The sequence below is a fragment of the Sturnira hondurensis genome, unplaced genomic scaffold, assembly GCF_014824575.4.
Source record: "Sturnira hondurensis isolate 20B ecotype Veracruz unplaced genomic scaffold, ASM1482457v3 Scaffold0010428, whole genome shotgun sequence".
Lineage (NCBI taxonomy): Eukaryota > Metazoa > Chordata > Mammalia > Chiroptera > Phyllostomidae > Sturnira > Sturnira hondurensis.
This window is the reverse complement of record NW_028083059.1, coordinates 106,883-119,118: the sequence shown is the minus strand read 5'-3', so window position 1 is coordinate 119,118 and position 12,236 is coordinate 106,883. Positions and strand designations below refer to the sequence as shown.

At 38.7% G+C, this 12,236-nt stretch overlaps 1 protein-coding gene across 1 annotated transcript in view; it reads right to left on the bottom strand.

Annotated features, from left to right (window-relative positions):
• Nucleotides 1-10,769, bottom strand: part of NUP58 (nucleoporin 58) — a 49,046-nt gene extending 38,277 nt beyond the window's left edge. Inside the window, exons 1-4 of the mRNA XM_037058816.1 lie at nucleotides 10,463-10,769; nucleotides 5,925-6,067; nucleotides 2,180-2,329; nucleotides 525-662 (exon numbers count right to left, since the gene is read on the bottom strand). Of these exons, the coding sequence (XP_036914711.1) occupies nucleotides 525-662; nucleotides 2,180-2,329; nucleotides 5,925-6,067; nucleotides 10,463-10,569 (538 nt within the window). The 5' untranslated portion in view covers nucleotides 10,570-10,769. The remainder of the gene's footprint in view (nucleotides 1-524; nucleotides 663-2,179; nucleotides 2,330-5,924; nucleotides 6,068-10,462) is intronic.
• Between the last annotated feature and the right edge of the window lie 1,467 nt (nucleotides 10,770-12,236).

Here is a 12,236-nt window from a genome sequence, read left to right as displayed (position 1 = left end):
CCCAAAATATAAAATATTAATTCAGTAGTCTCAGCCAGGTGAATTGATACTTTAGTATTACCTGACTATAATAAAATTATTAAAATTGTTTAATATTGTATCTTACAATCTTGCTTTCGAAGCATGCTAATACCCTTTCCTGAAGTCTATAATCGAAGGCTATTCCTAGGCACAGGTCTTAAAATGTCAATGTCTTATAATGACTGTAGAAACTAATGATCCAAGACTACTGAACTGCTATTTATTACAAAGACAAGTTTCTCTAGAAACTTTACTGACTCCTCAAACAGGCTCCTCTCCTCTTCATTGCTTTATCTAGTCAGTCAATACTGAGAACAGGAAAATTTTTATCTAAAATATGGCTAAGATGTCCAATTATGCATGAAAAAAATGTTGTAATTGTTTTCATACTGAAAGGAAAACACAGAGGTTAATGAGACAAAGCAATCTGATGAAAATGCCAAAATAAAGTAAATTGAAAAATAAATATTTACTATTTCTGGAGAGTAAATACCATCAATTACCTGATGCTGCTGTATTCGTACTCTGGAAAAGTGAGCCTCCCAAACCAGCCAAGGCTCCGCCTAAAGAAAGGCCTGTTGAGGCTGTTGTAGTCGTGGCGGACGTTCCACCCAGATTATTTAGACTAAACCCTGTGGATGCTATAAAAAGGGAGATTGTAAGCCTCAAAAGGAAACTGTTTCTAGAACACCACAGAAAATATAAAACACTTTACTAAAAAAAACTGATGGCCATTATTAAATTGGCTCTTGGGGAAAACTACTCAATAAAAATAAAGTTATATATACTTATGAATAAAGAGAAAATCAGTGACAGAAAAAAAGGACTTTGGATAATAATACTGGATTGGCCACAAAGTTTGTTTAGTTTTTTCTGTACAATAGCTCTAGTAGTGCTTAGCTGTCTTTAACTTCATTTGAAACAATTTCATTAAATTATATTGTAGGCCCTGGCTGGCGTAGCTCAGTGGATTGAGCGCGGGCCTGCGAACCAGACGATCGCGGTTCGATTCCCAGTCAGGGCACATGCATGGGTTGCAGACCGGTTCCTTGCAGGCTAACTACCAGCAGGGGACGCACAAAAGGCAACCGTACATTGATATTTCTCTCCCTCTCTCCTTCCCCTCTGAAGATAAATAAATAAATAAAATATTTTTTTTAAAAAGAGGGAAAAAAAATATATTGTGACAGCTGTCATATCAGAGTGTAAAAAAAAATCAAAACTGGTGAATTTTCCTGAATTTTCTTAATATTAAGGATGAAAGAAAATATGCAACATTTTTGGCATATTCTGCTTTATTATTTCAAGAAAGGTACAAATAAGAAAAAAAAGATTTGTGCAGTGTGTGGAGAAGGTGCTATGACTGATCGAATGTATCAAAAGTGGTTTGAGAAGTTTCTTGGTACTACTGACATTTGGCCATATTATTCTTTGCTGTGGGGCTGTCTTACGCATTGGACGATGTTTAGCAGCACTGCTGGCCTCTACCCACTAGAAGCCAATAGTGGGAGATACCTGACATACTCAAAATATCCAAATCAATAAATACGGTTATTGGTAAAAATGAAAACTGTTTTTTATTTTACAGAAAATACCACATGGACTTTTTGGCCTACCCCAAAGAATGGCTTCTGGTAACTAATTTCACACAGTAATGAAGGGTTTTCAGCCCAGGCCACCAACTCCACCTTCAAATCTGAATGAGGTTAAGCCAGGCAAGGTTTATGCAAACTCTTTATCCTTTCCTGTCACCAATGCCCCTTAAAAACAAAGTAGATATTAATGTTTTTACATCTTATTTTTCTCATCCTCTCCTGTGCTTTGCTCTTTATAAATAGAGACCAACTTCCAAGATGACCTCTGCTGCTTTAATGCCCAATGCTTATCTTTGTAAAAAAAGATAAGATAATGCTTTGTAAAGCATTGTAAAAATGCTTATCTTTTTTTACAATGCTTATCTTTTTTTACAAAGAAAACATTAATTAACTACATCAAGTAGTTTTTAATTGTTGTTCAAGTAGTCAAAACTGCTGAATGGTTTAAATAAAAAATTTCCCAAATTGAAATTAACTTTCATAAAGGTGGATACCTATATACACTAACCAAATAAAATTAAATTTTAACCATAAAATGTGCCTTTTTTTTCGTTCTGCCTCACCTGCTGGAGTTGATGTCAGAGCAGATGAGAGAGTAAGACCACTCGCTGAGGTAGACGTAATAGGCAGAGCAAATGGCGTGGCAGATGCTGCAGGTTTACTGAATCCTAAACTGAAACCTGTTGTAGATGCAGATGTAGTGGTTGGCGTTCCTGTTTTAAAAAGAAAAAAATTCCTTATTTTACCATAACTGTACATGTATTATACTGGTCAATCAAGATTCCTAAAGGTTAGTGACCCCACTTTTTATAGACAGAACAAGGATGTACTTGTGTATATATGAGAGAAAAATATAAAAGTTGCAACTAAATCATGGTGAATACTGAGATTACCGTGTGAGTTAAGAAAAGCAAAAGAAAATTCAATCAATGTGATAATATTGAAATTCAATTTTAATTCTATTGCTAGGTTAACCTTCAACAGCATTTATCCTTCCTTTCCTTTATACTCAGCAGAAAAATGGCCCCTTTCCTCCAAGACTACTTGAATAACCATTCTCTCTCCTTTCTTTTTAATTAAAAATTTAATTTTAATTGTTGTTCAAGTAGTTTTCTGCCTTTTCCCCCCATCCCAGCCCACCCCTGCAGCCTCCCCACCTCCCTCCCATTTCTGTGTCCTTTATGTTTACTGCAAACCCTTCACCCTTTTCCCCTGAAATTCCCTCCCCTCTCCCACCCTAGTCACTGTCAGCCTACTCTCAATTTCAGTGTCTTTGGTTATATTTTGCTTGTTTGTTTGTTTAGTTGATTAGGTTCCTGTTAAAGATGAGACCCTATGGTGTTTGTCTTTCACCACCCTGCTTATTTCACTCAGCATAATGCTTACAATCCTCTTCCTTCTGGCTTCTGTGTTTGTCAGTGCCCAGCCCCTCGTGGTACTGCTCTTTTCAGTCCACTTTTGTCGATCTCCTCCCCGTGTTCACTTCTTAAATGATACTCCCTATGGTTCACTTCCTGCTTCCTCTCCTAAAAGATCTCACCCACTTTCAGAATTTCAGCAATAGGCACATAGCTAAATCTACACCTATCCAAGTGAAATTGGCTGGCTCTACCTGAACGTCCCTGTGGACCTCTACATCTCTCCCTATAAAAAAATCTAAACCCCTGTGGTCAATTCAGTTGCTCAGGGCAGAAACCACAATAATCTTTGACATTCTTTCTCTCCATTGCATTTTATTAGTCACAAATCCTGTCAATTCTACTTCAGAGATATCCCAGGAATACAAGCATCCTTAAAAACCTTAGTTCAGGCCATCTCTCCCTCTCAAGAACTATTACAACAGCCTCTTAATTTGTTTCTCTGTTATCAGCCTCCTCTAGCCTATCATCTCTTCTTAGAAATATGTTACTTTAAAAAAGAAAGAAAAAACAAAGGAAAGACAACAACAAAATACCCTGGTGACTGATTCCCCCCTGGCATTAGGTTCCCATTAGCTCTCCACTGTCTCTAAATTACAGTCTAAAGAGTTGGCATTCAATCATCTTTCCCATCTGGTCCCACGGCTTGTCAAATCTCTCCCTATAACTCCTAGCTCTGCACCCCAAACTCCAAGAACAAAGTATTTTTCCTATTTCCCTGTATCGTTTTATGATTGGGCCTTTGTACTTTCCATTCCTCCATCTAGAATGTTTGCCGCCCCCCAAATGAACTCCTATTCTCCTCTTCCTCTGCCTTCTTTGGCGCCTTTCACACATCTGTTACAGCATTTACCAGATTACAGAGGAACACAGCATTATACCTGCCTATTCCCCTTCATCTCACAACAGACTGAATGTCTTGCTCATGAACTCAGTAGTTCCTGGTATCAACAGCTAATACTAAATGTTCAAGGCATTATGTAACCTAAGGCCAGAGAGTTAGGAAGTAGTAGCTGCTCAAAAATTTAAATGAAGAAAAGCAAGAATGGCTTATGGTTTGGCTTCTCCTAAAAGCACCAAGGAAATAAAAGCTAAAAATTATCCTTCTGGATTGACTTTACCACAAATGGAAGTTCAGGCCAGAGTACAGTACTTTGAAATCATGTATTAGTTCTACAATCTCAGAAAAATCAGTTGCTTACCCTTGTAGCCAATTCTGTCCAAAATTTCCGTGGTAAACATGTGTTTTCTATTGATAATAGGTAAGTAGCAGGCAAGTAAAGAAAGCTCGCTGACCTTTATTTCAATTTTTAATTTAATTTTAATTGAGGTTTCTCAAGGTCCTTTCATTTCCTTTCATATTATTTACTTCCATCCAGATTCAAGGCAGGCTATAACCCTAGTCATTCACATTCCCTTTGGCATATTGGTATAGAAAACTAAGATATTTTTGAGCTGGAAGGTAATTCAAAACCTTGTTATAGTCCAATGCCCTCATTTTATAAATAATTAAAACTGCCAGATGTTTCAATGACTTAAGGCCTCAGAACTAATTAGAGGTAGAACCAGGGCTTAATTCCAAGACATCTGGCCTACACCTTGGGTTTTTTTCCATTAAAAGGACTCAAATAACTCAAAATATATTGTCAAATAAATTTCTGCAGAAAAACTCTATCTGAATTAAAATTTTTCTCAATTAAAAAAGGCATATATATAGTCAGTTAAAAAAAAATCAAATAATGAAAGCTTCTTTGATAAGTTAGCATCAGTGGTCTACATTCAGCTCCTTACATGCTTTCCTCTAAACCCCAGGCCTGGAGAATATTAGGTAAGGAAAAGGTAGAAAACCACAGATTTGGGATCTTTTCTCCCAAGTTCTTATTAAGAATTAATCCTGTAGTTATAATTGTTGCTATTCCTGGGGACAAAAAGTGAAATAAAATGTAATCATTATTGGAAGGTGGCATTCTTTGGGTTTGTCACAAGGGCAAGACCACAGAATCACCCTCAGGGAGAGAACACTGCCAATAATACCAATACGTATGACAATTTCTTCTTCTACCATAACCACTAACTGATGTAAACATTCTTCCTATAGCTGATTCTCATATGACAAACTACATATAATTTAATTAATTGGGAAATAAGATTTATAAATTGAAAACAATTATTGCTTATAACAAAATTAGACAAGGAAAAAAAAAGCTACTCCAAGGCAACCCTGGCACACAGCTGAAGTGCACTCACTCTCTGGTCTAATCTTTACTCCTGCAGTTCTTTCATTTCCTATGTGTGGTTGTGAAAAGTGTTGCAATCAATGCTGAAAGGTCATTGCAAAAGGTGCTAATAGGCTCTGATGGTAGAGAATAAAGGATAAGTGAGGAAGTGACTCCAGTGAAACATATTTTTAGCCTGTAATGAAAAAGTACTTGTAGTATTAAAAAAACACATTACTAAAATGTACACCAGAATACTTTGTACTCTTGCCCTTTCCCAGTGAAACAATCATCTTAATACAATTTAAAATATCTTGTGAGAATGTAAATTACACTGTTATAGTAAAATACGATGCTGACTATCCCATATATGCTAAATTAATTAATGGCCAAATTAGTAAACTTAACTCACATTATCTTCACTGAAGTAAAACACTGTATTATATAATCTATTATAAAAATTTAAAGAGATATCACTTCCTTAATTATTTAAATGTATGTGTGTTTTCTTTCCTTATGCTAATCATAGCTAATGACTGAGCTGGCACATTACTTCTTTTCATCTTAATATTTTTACCATTTTAAAAGACTACCACTAATGACAATACTTGTAAAGGGAGGAGATACAGTACAGAGTTTGACCTACTCCCTGAAAATGTGACAATCCTTCTTACCTGTACTTGTTCCTCCTGGAGTGAACCCAGTGGCAGGTTTAGATCCGAAGAGCCCAGTTCCAAAACCACCCGAAGAAGCAGATGTAGTTGCTGGAGTCATGGTGCTTCCAAGAGTTCCAAAATTGAGGCCCAAAGAAGGGTTGCTTGTTTATAAAAAACACAAAATGAAGTCTACTAGAGCCAATATTTACTTAAGAAAAATGAAAATTAACTCTTCAAGGTTATTTTTTCATTTAGCATATGTAATATGTAATATGCTAAATGAAAACATTAGGATACAAAGGGAACCAATTTCCACAGGATAAAAAAGGAACTAATAATCTGAACCAAGTTTAAATATTTTTCAGTTATCTTTAAAAATAAATCCACCCATAAAACTAGTCTTTAAAAAATACCAACCTTCAAGTAACCCATAATCTACAGCAATTAAGACTTCATATCCCAAGTCATCAAATACGACCACCCATAGTCTGTTCTCACCAGTTTTTGTTTGAAATCAAGCATATATTATAATGGCCATAAGGAAATGCTTGAATGTGGACCATTTTCCTTTTGAACTACTCATGGACAGTTCACAATGCCTAATTCATTTGTTCTTCTTCAATTACTAGTATAAAGAAAAGTATGACATACCCAGAAATGGAAAAGGGATTCTAAGTCGTCTTTACTGCCTCTCTATTGCTGCATTACCATAAGCATGTGGTGGGAGTTGGAGGGAGGTATGAGACACACAAAAAAGCAGTAGGAATTTGGGGTGGGGGGAGTAGAACAACAGAATAGGAAAATATCCTGGCAAGAGTAAAATGCAAAGCAAAATTACCCCCTATCAACACTGTGTTAACCAGCAGAAATCCTCTTCTGAAAGTTTTTGAAAGAGAAGCTAATAACAAGTATATTAATGTGAACAAAGTTCACAACTTTTTAACTATTCTTAAGAAGCTTCAGAGGCTCCAATTTGCTATCTATTAATAGAACAAATTATAAAAATAGGCAAAAAAAAAAAAACCTTGGCTACTTGATACTTCAAAAATTATACAAGGGAGTTAAGAGATTATAACATGTTTAACATAATGGGAAATCCCATCCATCCTATATATGCATTTATTACTTCTCTATCTGCCCTTCCAAACAGACGTAATCTCCATATCTCAAGTCAGTTTTAAAATGCTTAAAATCCTGGGGAGTTTCAATTTAAGGGGAAGGCAGTAGAGTTGTGACTGGGTTCCAGTACCAGCTCCCCACTATGCTGATACAGATGTGTCATTACTTAACCCTTTTGAACCTCTATTTACTCATCTGCAAAATGGGAATAAGAGTTCTCACTTAACAAGTTTAGTAAAGATTAAGAGAGCATGCAGGACAAATTAACTCCACTCAATATACATTGTTACTACTGTTATCATTAGGAACATGTATAAATTTTACCAAATACATTAAACACATGGTATTATGCCAGCAAATCACTGTGAGGGCAATGAAGAGGGAGAAGCTTACCATATTTTTCAGGTTATAAGATGCACCCCCACCCGCCCCACCCAATTTGGGAGGAATAATAGTTGTTGATGCTGCTGTTGAGTTATTTACATTTACATTGGTGAAGTATTATGTTATTTATGTTATTAAATATTTTACCACATTTTTTGCTTCAAAAATTTTTTTCCTATTTTCTTCCTCTAAAACCTAGGGGGCGTGTTATGGTCCAAAAAATACAGGTAATTAAAAAGGCAAAACTTGAAATCAGTCATTAACTCAGGGTAGGGAAAAGCAGAGAGCATACACTAATTGTGCCTTTATTTACCACTGATTTTAAAAATGATACTTAGGAACACAAGTGTGTGCCCTGGGTGTATGAAGTACGGGGGTTGTCAGGGCAAGGCTGTAAGGCCTCAACCTTACAACCTGCTGACAAAGCACAGATTCTTAAACACTTAAAAAGCTGAGTTTAAAAGAAACATTTATTGGCACATTTTGATGATATCAAATTAAGAACATGATTACTATGCTTCCCTTCCTCCAAAATTAGTGATCCATTTTTAAAAAAGATTTTATAGAGAGATGGGAAAGGAGGGAGATGCCTCTCACACACCCTGAAATGGGGGCCCAGCCCATGAACCAGGCATGAGCCCTGCCTGGGAATTAACTGGCAACCTTTTGGTTGGCGGGCCAGTGCTCCCTCCACTGAGCCACATCAGTCAGGGCTAGTGATCCTATTTTTTACTGCTATCTTATAAATATGCAAAAGATATACAGTGTGTAATTTTACACCAGTAAAACATTTAAAATTTCTTGACTGAGACACAAAGAAATGCTACATAACTACAGTTAACACTACCAAAGAAATACATCAAAGTGAAGTCGTATCACTCTATCAGAGAAGCAAGAGAAATGTCTCTGAGGCAGAGAAATTTACTTTCTCTAAGAAAAACAAAAAGCTGCCCCACACCTGACCACAACCCCTCCTGCCAACAGGATGTGTGGTAGAAAAGCCAAGTTGACTCCAGCAGATCAGGAATGTTATTTTAACTTCCCGAGCTTGCCTTAAGGTGGACTTAATTAGCAAGTGCCAGGTATGATGCTAAATTCTCTACACGCTTTATCTCATTCAACTACGCTCTGAAGTAAAGATTCTATAACCCTTTTCCAAATGCAGGAATTTGTCTTTGAAAAGACAAATCACCAAATGGCAGTACAGGCAGTCAGGCCTCTAAATCAGCATTCCAACAGAGAGATGTTAGACTGTCTCTCCCTTTGTCGATTTATCCAAGCTTTTACAAGCAGTGAAAGATTAATCATTCATTTATTCAACAAATATATATTGAGCTCCACTGTGTCTACTGGAAAAACAATATGAAAAGATCTACACCCTCATGGAAAATACATTCTACTACTTGGAACAGACCACAAACAAGCCAACAAAAACATAAGTAACTGTTACAACGGTAATACATGCTATGTGGTACAGGGTACTATGAAGATGTACACCTCTTCTGGACTGATAGATCAGAAAAGGACTCTCTGGGGAAGTAACCTTTTGAGTCCCCAAAGTAAGCATTAACTTGGTACAAAGGGTAGGCCGTAGTAAGGGAATCCCAAACAGAGGGAACTGCCCTAAAGGGGGAAGGGGTTTGGTCAAGCCCACCTGAGAAACTGAGAAAAGCCCCAAGTTGCTAGAACTGCATTTTTTCACACTAAGATCAGGACCCATTTGAAGGTTTGAAATTAATTTAGTAGATCACCACAAACATTTTTTAAAAACGAAATGCAACAGAAGAGAAAATATCAAAGTGTAGCAGAAAAAGTAAGGGTATTTTTCTTGGAAACTTGCAGTTACTTGTGTTCCTGAACTGGATGACAATATAAATGTTTTTTTAGGGTTTGGGGTTTTTTGTTGTTGTTGTTGTTGTTTTTAGGTTTGGATCACTGAGTTGGAGCAAACTAAAATGAGGAAAAGATGGGCTCAGAATGACCTGTTGAAGAGGTTCCTGATTATTTGCATCTTGTGGACCATAGCAAAATTCATTTTTACTTCATTCCAATGATAGTGGAAAAATCACTGAAGGACTACAGTGCAGTAAAAAAGACTGACATAGAAGTAGATTTCTAAGATAGCATTTGGGATTTCATTGAACCAATTTTAGTAGGAGATGATGGGAGCAGTTCTCATTTAACAGGTCAAAGGTTGAAACCTGGCAGGAATCAAGTATTTTCGTAAGATGTCATCGGGAGAGCAAGACTAATTTACCTTACCACCTAAAACAGAGCCTACTACATAGGAGTATGTCTAATAAATATTTGTTCCCCAAATGACAAGAGCTTGCAACAGGGTGGTGGCACTGAAAATGAAGCCAATAGAAAATAATTAAAATTATCAGGTTTTGCTAATTCAGTGTGTATAGAGAAAAGGAGGTATTAAGGAAAACTCCCAGATTTATGACTCGACTGTGTAGACTGTGGTCCTCCCCGCTTTTATGAATACAGACAATGCTGAAGATATTTTTGCAATAAATGCTGTAAAAGGGGGAAAAAAGGACAGCTTGAGCCACAGTCTTGAAAGCTTGTTAACCACGACTCATTAAAGCTCTGTAATGTATAAAATCGCGTATCTATAATGAAATCTGCATTATCGGGGAGAAATTTTTATTTGACCCTAAATTTTTCTATTTTCTTTTTCCAAAACCCCACAATAACCTGTATTTCATTCATTAGTTCAAAATTCATTGTGCCTAAGACTGACAAATGGTAGGGGCTCGGGTGTGAAATCCCAGGCCCTCTCACTCAGCCAGACCTCAATCCGTAGGGAACAACGATCAGGATTCTGGGGCCCTCACAACATAGGGACCATCCAGCCTCCTCTGAAGTAGGCCACCTGCAGGGCCCGGGAAGGGCAGCGAGCGGGAAGCCTACGAAACTGGCGTGGGGCGATTATTTTTCTCCAGGCCGACCAGAAAAAAAGCCAGCTGAAATAACCATGGGCGGGAATACCCCACGGGAGTCTCGCGAGGAGGACCGGGGCCGGGAAGGCGAGGAAGTACGGTTACCTAGACGCCCCTGTCCCAAAGGAGAAACCGCCGCCCGTGCCAGTCCCGCCAGCGGCCACGGTGGTGGAGCCCAACGTTCCGGTCCCGAACGAGAACCCGGTAGACATGGTTGCCCGGAGTCAGCGCCGTAAGCAAGGGGAAAAGGGTCTGGGACGTTCCTCTCGCCTCAAAGCCGTGGTGGGCCGGGAAGCATCACTCCCGCCCAGCCGGGACCCGGCGGGAACCTCAAACCCCAGCGGCCACGATGAGAAGGCCGAAGTGGGCAGAACCACCACGCAGAGGCACGTTCCAGCGCTCGCGAGAGCGAGCCCGCCGCGCAGGGGACCCTGGGATGGGGGGTGGGGCCGGCGTTTCACGCAAAGCCCCCTGGGAGTAGGTGCTGTTAGAGCCTCGCCTGGTCTCTTGGGATTTCCTTCCAGAGCTCAAAGCTCAATTTATTATGTTTTAGCTCTATTTAGCTCTATGCTGACATAACTCCATCACTGTTTTATCTCAATTCATGCTTAATCCTTGTCTACCGCCAAAAAGGATGCGCAGAATACCGGAGTTGGGAGGTCCCTATTGGTAATTTCAAACCTCTCTTACAGGATAGGAGGCGATTTTAATCTTTCGTTTGCTGCCACCAGTTGAAGAACGAGGAGTGTGTCTGCTTCCTAACAGTTCGTCACTCATCCGTTCAGCGACGTGAGCACCACTTCCACGCTCTGAGGCATGCGGACCCCAACAATGCAGAAGAAAAATTCAGAAGAGCGTCCTTTCCTGGGTGTGGTGGCTGGCCCTGTTCGTGGTGCTGAGCAAACAGAACTGGACAAGCCCCCTGATTGTGCATCAAAGGAGTAGTCAAGTCTACAAATAGTGTCGGAATTTTCTGCTTGTTAAGAGTACGGAACGTGGGGCCAGGCGCGGGGTTCCCACACCGACTGACGTCTCCCGACTTTGCGGCGCTCCAACCCCACTGGTACCTACTACAAGAACTGCGAAGGGAAGGAATAAGAATACGAAAACAAGTATACAATATACTGTGAAATTTAAGGGTTCTATGCGCAACCCTTAAACATAAGAAAAATGTGGTTTAAAAGAAGGATCAGGAAAGGCTTAGGTGCTACTATAATGGGGGTCTTTATTTTTCCATCAGGGATTGTTTCAGTACTCCTACAAATGAGATTTTTTTTCTGCAATAAAATTCATCCATAAGCAACCTCCAGATTTGCTCTCCTAAAACAATACTCACCACGACGTTGCCTTGATCAAAAACGCAGTGACCCTCATCTGACACTAACTTCACATCTCACAACTCGCCTTAATGTAGCACTTTCTCTTGCATTGAGCTTAGGCATTGTCACTCGCTATGGACTGAATTATGTCCTTCCAAGATTCATTCATTTCAGAGTAGTTTAAATTACGCTGCGGTGACCCCCAAAGTCCCACAAAGTGGAGCACTGCAGAAATGGAAACTTGAATATTTGATGAACAGTATTACAATCTATCACATGTCTCTAAAGGCAAAATTGGAAAAGTCTCTAAGTGAAAAATTGGACCTCAAAGACCTTTCTCAGATGACTTCTGTCCTATTAGCAAATAAATAAATAAATAAATAAAACACACTTTACATCCTCATGTTCTACAGAAATAAAACTCCAATGAAGGCAGTTTCTATAAGCCCTGTTTGCTTACTCAATTGAAAACCTGACAGTAAAATGATAATACCATAATCTTCATGCCTATTTATGCCTAAAGCCTCTCCAGCCAGGCAAAGCTATGGAGCACTGGAATT